General features: G+C 43.0%; 1 protein-coding gene across 4 annotated transcripts in view; it reads left to right on the top strand.

The window, feature by feature from the left end:
• ARHGAP22 (Rho GTPase activating protein 22) overlaps positions 1–14,296 on the top strand; it is a 153,177-nt gene that overhangs the window by 114,619 nt on the left and 24,262 nt on the right. For 3 of the 4 annotated variants that reach the window (XM_030486295.1, XM_030486294.1, XM_030486296.1), the window contains one exon: positions 13,653–13,860. In XM_030486295.1, coding sequence (XP_030342155.1) covers positions 13,653–13,860 — 208 coding nt within the window. Of the gene's footprint in view, positions 1–7,372; positions 7,567–13,652; positions 13,861–14,296 lie in introns of those variants that run through there. The other variant, XM_030486297.1, reaches the window with a different exon arrangement.

Genomic DNA, 14,296 nt, shown 5'->3' with positions numbered 1-14,296 from the left:
ATTGTTTGTCTTGACTTTAGCAAGGCTTTTAGCACTGTCTCCTGTAATATCCTGATTTAAAAATTCATAAAGTACAGATTAGATAAATAGACATTAAGGTGTATTGAAAACTGGCTGAACTGCTGGGTCTCAAAGGATTGTGATCAGCAGCTCAAAGTCTGTCTGAAGGCCAGTCTTTAGTGGTACGCCCCAGCGGCTGATACTGAGGTGAGTACTGTTTCACAGCTTCATTAATGCCCTGGATAATGGGACACAATACACCCTCAGCAAGCTTGCAGATGATATTGGGAGGAATGGTTGGTGCAGCAGATGGTTGTGCCATCATTCAGAGGGGCCTTAATGGCTGGATAAATGAGTGGACAGAAACCCCATGAAGTTCAACAGAGAGGAAGGTAAAGTCCTGCACCTGCGGATGGATAAACGTAAGCAACCTTGTTCATCCGTGCAGGCCTTCTGCCACCTTGCTTGGTTTCCTGCACATGGGGGAGGCCTTTCTTGAGCTTGGAGGAAGTAATCCTTGAAATGAAATCTCCTGAACCCCTGTTCTCTCCCAGTACATACTGGGAGCTGACCAGCTGGAAAGCAGCTTTACAGAGAAGCACCTGGGATGCTGTTGGACAACAAGTTGAATGTGAGCCAGCAATGCACCCTCATGGCAAAGAATGCCGACAGGTTCCTGGGCTGCATTAGAAAGAGCATTGCCAGCAGGTTGAGGGAGGTAAGCCTTCCCCTCAGCACTCATGAGACCACATCTGGAGTGCATTGCCCAATTCTTGGCTCCTCAGGACAAGAAGGACGTGGGCTTACTGGAGTGATTCCAGCAAAAGGCCACTAAGATGATTAAAGGATTGTGGCAAGTGAAATACCAAGAGAAGCTGAGAAGGCTGGGATTGTTTAGCCTGGAGAAGTTTCAGAGTGGATCTTATCAGTGTTGTATAAATACTTGATGGAATGGTGTAAAATTAAAGCGTGTCAAGGGCAAAAGGTATTCCTTACTAACTTTTGAAGATCCTACCTTTAGAAGTCAGATGGCTGTTCTACTTCCATATAAAATTCCTAACCTTCACGTTACTTTAGTTCATTCCTTGCATATATTTCATCTTGAAAGCTGCTGGTTAAAGGCTTTAAGTGAGATCCAGTACCAGTGCCCAAGCTTATCTGGGCTCTGAGTGGAAACCATGCAGTAGCCTGGTCATGGCAGAGCACGAGTTCTGCGCTGCAACGCCATATCTCTAGCTGTCAGTTAACCAGTTTAGTTCCAGTGGCTTCTGAGTGATGATGCAGTTTGGCATCAGCTGAATGAATTTGTAGCACTTTGTGTGTTAGTGTGGACAGTCCTGGGTACCAAAGAGCAGGCATCCAGAGCTAGGGAATGACAGGCAACTGAGCAAGAATCCTTCTCGATGCCCCTGCCCAACCAGGCAGCAGATACGGGAAAAAGTACAAGTAGAAATTACTTCTGTTACATTTGCAAGTGAGCAGGGTAAAGCTTTTCGTGGGATTTGCTTGATGAAATGTCGTTTTGATGGGGAAATGCTGATCTGATAAAATGAAATTTCACATGGGAATGTTTCCATTTGGATGAAACTTGTGCTAGGGATGGTTTTTCAAGTTCATGGTAGAATTTTTAATACAAGCTCTGCCCTGAATTAGTCTTGTATTACAGAGGTTGTATAAGGAATTGAGATGGAAAATCTACCCAACTTAAGCCCTTTCCTTAAAAAAAAAAAAAAAAAGACTTTGAAAAGGGTCTTGGAAAAGAGAAGATTGCAGGAAGGTCTGACAGATAAAATTACAAGTGTATGGAGGATTTGAACAGTGCACAAACATGAGGTTTGAACCAAGAGAAAAAGCATTTAATGCAGTGCACAGTTAAATTATGAAACTCAATCTCACAAGATATGGAAACAAAAATAATAAATGGATTCAAAATAGATGGCTTCCTAGAAGGTAAGTCCACCTGGAATATCAAAGAAAGAGTTCTGGAGGGAGTCATTAGTGTCATACAACTCGTATTGCTAAGAGTAATCCACCTTTAGATAAAATATGGTGGAGCCTGGGTTTCCTTCGATAGCATATTGTTTTCTTGTTCTTTTCAGCTAGAAGTGCCATGGAGATGTAATAGTGGCTATGCATTTGTTACATTGTTGGTGGCTACTGTCTGTAGCACATATGACCAGTACCACCTCCTGCACTGGTGGTTTTTCAGTAAGACCGTTCTTGTAATTATTAGATTCATGCTTTATGTTTGAAAGCTGACAGTCTTTAAAACACTGATGGTTCTTACTGCACGTCCTGACAGTGTATGATTAATGGGACAAATATGTTCCTGTGGTGTTTCTCAGCTTGCAGGCAAGTATTTTAATTTCTCTGTATTATTCCTTTGATGAATGTTATGGGGATATGTGCTTACTGAAGGGGACTGGTAGCCTGCTCCTTGCAAGTTGCAATTTTAACCATTTAGGAGCTGAAAACAAAGAAATTCACTCTGTCTCTCTTTTCCTATTTCCTTTCTAAATGTTACCCTTTTACCCCCCCTAGTTGCTCCATCATCATGTAATCAGTCTTGCAATTTCCCCTTCCTACCTTCAGAGTTGCAGGTCAGAGAAGGGAACATTGAGCCCTTAGCCTTTTCTAGAAGTGTTCCTGAAAGGCTAGCTGATTTACTCAGATGTTTTATCCATTTTTACAAATTGGAGCTAAATACCATCCCTTCCTCAAGCACAGCTAGTCAGGTTCAGCTTTTGCTAGAAGTTAGATCCCCAACTGTATGCTTGGCTTGTGAAGGTATAACTTATGCTTCATATAGATTGAGAATTTAGTTGTATAGTGGAGGCTGAAGGTAAATGTGTGGGAATTAACAGATGTGGGTTAACAGGTTTTCATCACTGAATGAGTTTGAGGAAACAATAAAGTGAAACCATATACAATTTACCTGGTAGTGAGTTTTACAGTTGCAGGTTACAGGTTGACAGAGGTATTTATGATGAAGTTTGATTTGGATAAGCATCCATGTGTTCTATGTTGTTCTCATCTGCTTCTCAGTGATTGTGCATAGGTTATCAGCCTCTTGGGCTTGGGATATGGGAAGACTTGAGCGCATAAGCTTGTTTGATTTTCTGGATGGATAAAAGGGCTGGTCTTCTAAATTTTGGTTGTGAATCTAGATTACAGACCCTGTCAGGTTTCAGCATGGCCAGAAATCCTGAAAATTACTTGTTTCATTCTGTACCTGAGAAAAAGATCAGCAACAGCTTTCAGACTCCATGATCCTTGCATTTGAACCCACAGCCAGAATTCCCATGCTTCTCTGGAGATGAGATGCCGTTGGCAATAATTTTACTATGTCATAACTCTTTTTTTAGTTACTAACACCCAGAATTTTTGTAAAGCTTTTCTGTGCAGTGGGGGCATCAACGTGCAGCACACTGGAAAGAGAGGATCTGCTGGTCAGATGCTTTCTACAACATGGCTTCAGTTCAGTCTATGGAAGCTAGCTATTAAATGAAGACAGGCATATGCAAGAGTAAATAAAAAGTTCTGTAAAAGATGTTCTTATGTTGTGTGGAGGAATAAGTTTTCCAGGGCACATTTGTCCAGATCACTCCTTGCTAAAAGCCATTTTTTGTTGCTCTTGATGTTTTGTTCTCTAAATGCTTCTTGCCTTTGTTTAGAGAGAAATAGACCAATAAACACAGGCGTTTGGCTCTGCATTCAGAATGCTGTGGTTAAGTGATGTTTCAGTCTGTTTGTCATCTTTTCTCTGCAAACAAGAAGTTAGAATCTCATTTTAAAGCATAAAGTGGTCAGTTCCTTTCCTGACGTATTTTAGAGAGATGGGAAGACACTTATATAGGTTAGGTAGAATCTACTGTGACAGAAGGATGAACATACCTATTTGCTAACCTTTTAACCCAGGGTGAACTCTTTATCAGTTAGAACTTCTTTATCAGCAGGAGCCTGTTTATTCTCAAAAGATTTCATCTTACCAGTAAAGGTTGAGATCCCAGCCCAGAGCAGGGGAGGGGTGTGGGGACGTCATTTTATTCAGAGAAGGATCTGTCCAAACTGTTTGGAGAGGTAGGAATCTGGAAGGGAAATTTTCTGTACAGGGGACATACTGTTGAAGTCTTCCCTGCTAGGTTCCCCTTGTGACTGATCAACTGTAGCAACTTTACTGCCAGCTTTCAACAAATACAGGGGATGTTCAAGTGCCCATGTTTGCCTGGGTTAAAAAATGAGTCTGTACAAGGCTCAGTTTACTTGAAAATAGGGGAACTTCATCCCCGATTCTAACTTGGATACAGGTCTCTTTCTGTACAAATAGATGAGGCAGTTTCCTAGATCTGAGCTCTCTCAGACAGGTCTGCTTGAGTATACCTGTATATTAGCTAACACTCTATGTAAGCCAGTGTCTAAAAATACCTATACCCTATTGGCACTTACTAGAGCTGTGCAAGCCAACAAGTTTGCTCACAATCAGAGATGAGGAGGAATATTTTCCAAGTTCATGTAGGTTCACCATTCTTGTCTGTTGCAACCAGATTCAAGACTGAATTTGACCTGAACTAGATGCCAAGCCTGAGACATGCCTACATTTTCAGAGGTGGTGTGAGCTGTAGTGAACTTCACAGCCAGTCTCAAAGCTTGTAGTGACATGTACAGGCAGGGTGCTTTCTCCGTGTTCTGGTACCTGCAGCAGAATTACTGGTGGTACTAGCTCATGGGAGCTTTCTCCATACAAAGGCACCAGGAAAGAAAATGCCTCCAGCTCCCCAGCAGCAAGTTCATGAGAGATTTACTTGCTAAACTGTTTTATAATCCTAAGTTCTTTAGAAAATAAGAACCACCCAGTGGTAAACTTTTCTACAGCTAAGCAAATTCACACCAATATGGAAAGAGGGAGTTCAGTCTCCATTACCCCTTCTCTCCTTGGCACATGTATATGGGGAGCTCTCCAGGTGAAAATTTTGATGGTAGTTTATATGCAGTGTGGCCCACTCTCTGGATTTTATTGCTATTCTTGCAGATTCAAGTATACATCTGAAGTTTGCAGCCCCTGCAATCCAGTGATTATGTGTGAATCTCAGATTTCATTTTTGAGAAATGTGGTTAATAGAGAAAGCAGGATTCAACTGTGACCTGGAAATTCAAAACACAGAAGTCAAATATATATATATATGTGTATTGATTTTTATTTCAGTCTCATCATATTCTGTGGTCGAAGTCACAATTTTTTAACACAACACTTTGAAAGGGATTGAGAATTCATATAAGGAGAGAGCAATAACTGTGGAGTGTATAGACATGAAGTGCAATGTTGCATTCTTCTCACAGGATACCTATAGCTGTAGAGTTACCATGTGCAGGGAACAATACGAAAGCAGCTGCTATTTTATGCATTAGTTGTGATGCTCATGTGAGCAAGCATGTGCTCCTTCTGCTTCTTATTCTCACCAGGGAGCTGTTTTCTTTCTTTGGAGAAGAGTTTACATTATCTTCATCATCTCTCATACAACTTGCGGTATTATAAGCTGTGCTGAAGTCTAATCATGCTTTGAGTCATGCTGTGTCCTTGGCCACAGAGAAGCTGCGAATTTCATGGGTTAATTATACTTTGGGTATAACAATATCCTTGTTAAACAACATGACTTTCTATGTCATTGGATACCTCCTTGTTCCTGTGTTTTGAGAGATGGAAAACAGAAATGGAGAAGTGAATGGAAGAATAAAAGTCTACATTTGCTATCTCCTGGGCTCCCATCCCAAACTTTGAGTCGCAGGCTCCATAATGTTATTAGCAGATGTGACACATTTTGAGGCATAGTTCCAGGAAATAGTGCCAAAAATCCTGATGGTGTCTCAGCTGTTCAGAAGAGGATTGGTCCTGCTCACCACTTAGCACTGTGGGCACTCTCTCCCTAACCTGCAGCCTGCTCTGTTCATCACAAAGGAAGAGAGATTAAATAGAACGGTGAAGAATACCCAGGATCTCATTTGTATCTTTTGTTTAAGGATCTCCATCGCTTTCCAATATTCTCTAGTGGGCTTTAAACACTGTCTAGTGTATTGTCTGGGCTTCTGGTGTCTAGTTGTGCAATACCTTGCTACACAAGGTATACCGTGAATAGCTAAGGAATACCTTACTGCCTTGCTATTCAAGACCTGGAGCTTTTGATCTTAGTACTGCCTTCACCTGTAGTAAGAGACAATAATTTCTTCAGGAGCTTCTGATTAATACAGAGAATGTAGAGACAGAGTTTGACCTCTGGTTTTCCAAGTTGTGAGATACCACTGTCTCACAAAATATCTTCTTTGACCTGTGTGTTCAAACTGAACCACAGTATAACTAAGAAGGTGGTGGGCCACTAAGTTCAGATGAGTGTGGTCTATCTGTGGTGACCACAGGTATGTTTTTTAATAAAAGAAGCAGATGAGCAGCTGCACAGGAGGATAACATTTTTTTTCCTGCAGAGGGAGGTGAATTTAGCCAGACATGATAAAATTCCCCGGAAGCTTCGGGCAAAAGTTTTGGGTGGTGACTGCTGCAAGTCTGCAGTTACATGAGTACATTTTGTAAATAGGATAGGGCTGACCTCTATATAACTGCATGGGGCATTGCGTGATAAGCTTTTTTGCTAACTACAGGCTTCTTACCCTGACAGCAGGAGTCAAGGGGGTAAATGTTTTCCTGCAAGCAAGTTGTGGGGATTGATTCACATGTAAGGAGCTTGTAATTCCTTCCCCTACCAGTTACTCAGCTATTTGTCATCAGGAAACTTCTCTGTAAAGGGCTAAAGCAGAGGCTGTAAGCACAAAAAGGCTGCACAGGTCAGAGACTGTAGCTTCTCCTAAGCTTCATAAAACTTTCTAACATGTCCCAGAGCTCTGGAGATACTCTCAGAGCACACTAAGGCTAGGGTGGGGGGATGTTCCCCTCCAAAACAAGGTTCTGCTTCTGGTGCTCTGCAAGCAGATCTGAGGCCAGACCAGGGCACCAGGTTGCCTGCAGCACAACTAGCATTGCCTGTATCAGGAAGGGATCCAGAGTGTGGCGTGCAGACAGCAACTGTTGCTCAGCTTTTCCATCTATCTAGAATAGATCTGACAAGCAATTAGAGCATGAATATATTACAGAGCCGATGGGGGATGCCTTTGTTAAAACTTGTGACCCATACTTAGCTGCTGTTTACATTGGCGGCTGCTTTGAGGGTGGGCAAGACCCTACCTGTCTGTCTTTCTCCTCTCTCCTTCTCCGTGTAGAGGGAGTCAGGGAGCTCTGCATCTCATTGGATATTTCAAATGCTTTCTGCACAAGTCATAATTAATGCCGAGTTGCGGAGCTAAGACCAGATGTGCTGCCGAGATTATCTCCCAGGGCAGATCGGCTGCTCTCCGCTCTGCAATGCTGGGTGAATGGAAAGCTGCCAGTGCTGGGACTCAGAATGTGTCTGATGCCTGAAGTCAGGACTTTCTTTCTCTGCCGCTCCTGCTGTCTGACACTGCCTGGTTTCTGCTTGAAGCTCAGCGCCTGTCATGTAGCGGAGTGCTGCACAAGAACGAGAGGTATGAGATGATTTTCCAGAGTTTAGATTTGTTATGGTTTTATTTTCTTGGAGGAAAAGCAGATATTTGAGTTTAGCCTCAGACAGAAGCTAAGAATCTTAAAAAGGAGATGGCTTTACAAAGAGGGAAAGAGTGGCAAGCTCCCAGTCTATGGCCAAAAATACTACTGGATGCCAAGCTAGCATTTGAAAATAGTTTTGGGGAGTTCTCTTTTTTTTCACATTGAATATTTAAATGGGTGCATATGGTGAGAGCAATTAGCTCCTAGTATATGGAGACTGCTCTTTGTGGGGAACGGGGTCAGAAGACACCAAGTTCTACCACAGACGCATTTGTGTGACCTTGGGAAAGTTACTTCATCAATTTCTCTTGATTCCTACTTATCTGTCACTTCCTTTCTTTTCCCCCATTCTTGCATGCTTTGTCTGGCTGGATCGTTTAGTTGTTAGGGACTATCTTTTCTTAGGCACGTACAGCTCCTAATGTGGAACTCCTTTTTCAATTGCTTATGCAGTAATTCACAGTAATAGTGTGTGCTTGGGTGGGCTAGGAGAGGGGAAACAAAACTTACAGGTTTGTGTGTGTGTTGTGTTGTGGAAGCATATGCATTTCTGAATGTCTGCCCATGATTTTTTCCTCAATGCTTTCATATGTGAGGGGGACAGATAAATGGGAGCCTAAGCACGAATGTGGGAAGGTAAAAGCAGACGCTTACCTGTGCAGGTGAGCACGTACACAATCTTCACATCCATAAACTGCTTGTCTGTGAGGCACCACATGCATGCGCGGGTGTATGTACTGCTGTACAGCAGCATCCAGGTGTGTGCCTGATTATCTTCCCGCACATCTTTTAACGTGTGTGTACTAAGCTGTACATACAGCTGACGTAGGTGTGTCTGGACTTTTCCCACTATAAGCACATACAGAGTCCTCAGTTCTCCCCATAAAGAAAAATCTACTCAAGAACTGTCTTTATTATCTCTATCTTTATTTTGGTTGAAATCAGAGCTCTGATGAGGAAAAATGAGCAGGGAGCATATATTTTCCTGCCCACTGCATGTCTGGACAGCATAGCTGAATATATAGGCTTTGTATGCCTGGAGCTGGTGGGTGAGCTATTCAGGCCAGGACAGAGAGCCTGTCTGTGTCTTAGTCAGTACATCATTCCTGGCTCGCTTTTTCCACAAAGAGCCACCTAAATCTTTAAAGAACAGAGACAGCTTGTTGGAGTAGAGGAAAGAAATTCTGTAGCTCTGCTAGCCCCTTTTTTTAGTATCTCTTGAATCTTTCTTAGATTAAGGATGTAGTCCCAGGCATGCTGGGGTTTTTTGTTGGGTTCTTTTTTCTGCTTTGAAACCAAACAAAAGGGCCTAGCTATAGATAAAGATATGACAATGAAAGTTAACCCTTGGGTTGCTAGTAGCTTTTGACTTTATTTCCAGACTAACTCTGCCTGGGAGTGTGACTGAATGGCACTGGCTCCCCTTCTTCTGAATGAAGAGAAAGATTTTAATGTCTTCCAGCAGGATCATCAAATGGAGTGAAGTGCTGCCAAGTTCAGTTTGAGCTGCAGGCCCCGGTGATTAAAAACAGGCCTGTGCCTTGAGGAGCCAGTGGATGAGGCTGTGTGTGACTGGCTCCAAATTTAGCTTTTCCTTGCAAGGCAGGGCAGTCCCTGTCCAGCCCGGAGATGCTGTCATATCCTGGTAGTTTCAGGGATATTTTACTACATCAGTTCTACAAGCCCTTCTGAGACCTAGCTGAAGTGAGATGAGTTTTACAGACCTAGCAGGACACTGCCTCCCCAGTCTGCCCTGTTTAGCCCTGGGAGACTGAAGTAGTTGCATCTGCTATGTCTCTCACCAGTTTAGCTATGAAAGTCCTGGTGGTAATTTTCCTGAGGGTAGACTTCACCAAGGCGCCCCAGCAGATGTCCAGATGAAAGATTTCCGCAAGCCCAGAACTGTCAGCAGCTCAAATTTGCCTTTGACAGTCCCTTTCCAGCTCCATTCCAGAGATAGCTCTTAGCTTGCTCCTTCTCTGAACCCTATCACTAATTTCCTTTTCTAAGCCATGGACAAGCTCTGCAGCCACTGCACAGATTAATGATTTCTCCAAAGCAAACTTTCTAGCCCCACTCTAACTCCAGCTTTCTGGAAACTCTGGTTTCTCCCTCTAAAACCCAACCCTCATGCTCTTATTGCCAAAAGACTTGGCCTGAGAGTATTTCTTCTGAGCAGCAGCAGCTGAGGGGGTCCTTGTCTATGATTCCACAAAAAAATATTAGGGCTAGGACAGAGAGAAAGAAAAAGCGTAGAGCTGTGGTGTAATTCAGGCTGCAAAGGGAAAGTTGCAGTTACCAACAGACTTTGCTTGGGTGAAATATTGTCTGTGTGAAGCTTTGTCTACTTTTCCCTAACCTTGGCTCATCTGTGGTCAGCATGCTCTAATGCATGCACATTGTCTGTGCAATGTTTCGTGACCTTTTCTAGTGCTTCTGTGGAAAATTAAGGTTAAGGGTTGAGGGAAAGAGAAAACATAGATCTGCAATTGGAGTTGGGCCAGAATGGGGCTGCCAAACCAAGGCAGAGGCATCCAAGAGAGCTGGGCTGGGAGAAGTCTTTCAGCCTGGCTATGGCTACAGGGTCTTTTCTTCCCCTCAGCAAAAATTGACCTGTGAGGGCTGTGTGATCTCACCTGCACAGCCCTTCAAGCACACACTCTCACACAAGATGAAACCCACAATTGTGCCAGCTCCTTTCACTCATCGTATGATAGGTAGATCAGTTGTATCATTCTTGGTTTCATGGCTGGTTTTTCTTGTTACCCATTTGAAATGGTGTGAAGGGAGGTGGGCGATATTGCAGTAGAAAAATATTACAGTGCCTTTGATTCCTCCAAAGATTGCTCTTTTCATCCAGGAGAAAAAGGTGTTACCAGCCTCCATACCTGAGAAGAGAAAAAGAGAGGGTTCCCAGCATCTGGCTCTGTAGCAGACACCCATAGTAATGTTAATCCTGTGCTTGTGAAAGATCCATCTGCTGATCTTTCTGAATCTCAAAACAGATCACCCTTCTATCTCTGTTATCTTAGTGCCACATTCCTTAACCTCTCTGTCAGTGGTCTCTGGCTGCAGTCCGCTTGTTACTATGGGGTCACTGGCGGGTTGATTGTACCTACAGAAAGCTACTGCTGCTGTGATTCAGGCTGACTGGGAAGGCAAGGAGTGATGTTGCCTGAAATGCATCAGAGCATGTTGCTGACCACAGACCAGCCAAGTCTAGGGAAAAATAGACAAAGCTTCATACTGCAAATGGGCATTATGCATGCAGTTGTTCTGTGTGTGCTTCCTATGTGTGTGTCTGACACTGCCATTGTCCTTGCTCTAACTTCAGTCTAGAACACCAGAACATGAGCTTCTGGAAAAATATTGTCTTTGTGCTCTATACCCGGGGAATGCAGAGCATTTACCTCTTTCCCAGACCCTTCTCTAGACAGGCCCTTTAGGAAACAGGGCTGTGATTCAACAAGTAGAGATTTGAGAAAACAGGGCTGCTATCCTCTAATTGCCCTGATATCTACCACAGCCTGACCTCCCTAAACCTGTGTATCTTGATACCATGTATAATTTTAAAGAAATAGATGGATTTGGTTGGAGGAAGTTCTTTGTCTCTAAGGTGCACAGCTTGGGGTCTGACCCAAGCTTGCTGCAACTAATGCTGTAGGACCTTGGTTTGCATTGACCTGTGGCCCAGGAGCAAACATTCAGAGGAAGAGAGAGAAATGGTCACTAGCATAATAGCATGAGGGAGGTTATAGAGGATGCATGTTCCTGGATCATTCCTGTGTATATTTACTACGATATGCAATGTTGAGAGTTACTCCCCCATGAGCAGGTTCAGCAGAGAGGCTGAGGGATGAACAGGCCATGGAGACTTCACTTTTTCAGCTACGATCTGGATTTGGAAGTTGTCTGAGAAACTGGGCTGTAAAGGTTGTTCTTTCATGGCTGCCTAGCCTCTCTAAGTGCCCTGGAAAACTTTGGACAATGCTGAGCCCCACCTACCAAGTGCTTCTGCTGTGCCCCATCGTGACAGCAGGGATTACATGATGAGATTACAAAGCAATCTGTGCAAAAGCAGGAAGAGATTCCCTGTCCTAGAACGTGACTTCAGAGACACCCATCTCAGTGAAAATTCAAAGAGATCAGAAACAAGAACTAGTAAAACATTTACTCTTCAAGAAAACCAATATTTACAGTGATAAAGATAAGTCACTCCCATGCTCCAGGGCATGCCCTCTTGCCAGAATAAGGAGGGAATTTCCTTCGAGACTTCTTGGTCCTCCAGCTCTGTTACTGTAATGTGGTTGTTTAGGCTGGGGTGTAAGGAAGGTTTCTGTCTTCTAATGTATAACAAACTGGCAGAGAAAGGAGATTGGACTTTAGGATATTTCTTGTATGTTTCATTTAAGAAGCTGAAACTGACAGTGAAAGTATTTGTTTCCATGAGGATTCAGCAGGGTTGGACTGAATATAGAAAACAGGTATGGTTTGACATGATATCTCCCATGAAGGACAGTGAATGGTGGTTAGGAAACTTCCTGCCGGGAGTTATCATTCTCCCATGAATATAGCACTAAAATAAAAATAGAAAATGTGGTTACTATAGTAAAAATCTTAAGAAAGAACTAAATCCCCTGGCCTGGTATAAGCATAGGCATGCATCCATTAAACACTGCTTCTGAACACAGTGTAACTCCAATATTGCATGCTGCTTTGGGTTTATTTTCCCCTCAGACCTGCAGGATTGAGTGTTGAATGCGTGATCTAAACCTTCTTGATATCAGCGGAGGTTGGTATCAAGGAAAGCCTCCTGTTGCTTTGAGAAATCTTTGAATAGAATATCCTATCTGCTATGATCTGGTTTCATCTGAAGTTGAGTAGATTCCATGATTCTCTAATTTACTGAATTCTTATTACCAAAATATTATTAACTTGGATGCTATCCTTCCTGACCCCACGATATGTTGTAGGGTGCTAGAATTAGGGTTTCATAACACAGCACAGTGGCTGTCCCTTTAGATGGAGCAGTCTCCTAGAGGCAGGGATTAAACTAAAACCTCTGGGTTTTACGTCCTGAGCCCTTTCTATGTTGCTGAAAAGATCTGGTGCTAATAGTAGAGTTCAGCAGCTGGCATTGACCAGGAACTCCAATGTCCCCATTGAGAGAGAGAGTGCTTCATACTTCGTGATATATAGTAGATATACAGTATATCTATATACTATACAGTAGTATATAGATAGTATATATCTAGATATAGATATAGATAGTAGATCTATACAGTAGATCTGACTTAAAAGAATTGCCTATGCTAGTCTGCTTTTAGAGTACCTGTTGCTTCTGATATTTTCAAGGTGCAGGAAGTGCAGCACCATGTTTTAGTAGGAATTTCACATGCATTTTACTCTGTTTTAATTTTTATTCAGGAATTTTAATTAAAGGAAAAGAAATAGAAATGCAAAGCTTGCAGGATGGTGGGGGATTTTCACTATAGCCAGTTTTAATGTTGACAACTGTACTCTATCATGCTAACAGTCCCTTGCTAGTGGGATTGCTACCTGTTGGGCTGGGCAGCTGCAAACTGTTGAAGGGCAACTGTGTGACAGCTAAGAGGTGAGTGCACGGGGAAAAGATTTGTGTCCCGTAACGTTAGTCTGGCCTTTGTTTTGGCATTCTTGGGACAGAAGATGCAATGGAAGCATAAATACTTAATCCAGATTTAGCACTTCTGCATATTTATACATTATGCATAAACATAATCTTAACCCCACCTTTCTTGTGTATAGTGAGATATAAACTGGCTTAGGGCAGAGGATAGTTTGAAGCACACTTAAGCAGGAAAAAGCCCCGTTCAGCATACAATTCTTGGGTTTAAAAGTAATTTTATTCTTCTGAGTGTTAGAAACTGGACTTTCTCACGGGTTCACCCCCTCCATGTGAAAGTTTCCCTCAGTGTATGCCCTGATTCATAGCTCAAGCAGAGTTTAAGCTGACACACAGATGTGTCCTGCTCTCTGTTGGCAGGGATCTTTGGACAGCGATTGGAGGACACTGTACAGTATGAGAAGAAGTATGGCCAGCGCTTGGCCCCACTGCTTGTGGAACAGTGTGTGGATTTTATTCGGGAGAGAGGTCTTACAGAGGAGGGGCTCTTTCGGATGCCTGGCCAAGCCAACCTTGTCAAAGATCTGCAGGATTCTTTTGACTGTGGAGAGAAGCCCCTTTTTGACAGGTGAGTTGACATCACCAAATTTAGGCTGGGTTGTCTGTGGCATGTAAAATCTGGCAGGAATGGTCTTGCAGTGGTTGTTCTACTTTACACGTTCTTTCCATGCTATCATTCCCTTCATTTAAAGCACTGCTAGGCCTTTTTCCTGCATGGTGTTGGGTGCAGAGGCCTTCATTCAGCTAAATGCTTGAGCAGAGGGAGAAATTGAGACCGTTAAGCTAGACAGTGGGCAGATCCACTGTGTTTGTGGCAACGTCTTGGCTCTTCCCCTGCCTTTGTCACAAGGTTTCAGGATAGGCACCACCATCTCACACATTTTCCCTGACTGTCATGTGTGCAATGTGTAGAATTGGTCAGCATGTCATAACAAAGCACTTTCTGTCCCCAGAAGAATTCTTGGCCAAAATAATATTTTTCATCCACAATTTCAGCAGTTGAG

This window comes from Strigops habroptila, chromosome 5 (genome assembly GCF_004027225.2).
Source record: "Strigops habroptila isolate Jane chromosome 5, bStrHab1.2.pri, whole genome shotgun sequence".
Taxonomy (NCBI): Eukaryota; Metazoa; Chordata; class Aves; order Psittaciformes; family Psittacidae; genus Strigops; species Strigops habroptila.
This window is presented reverse-complemented; position numbering and strand designations above follow the sequence as displayed.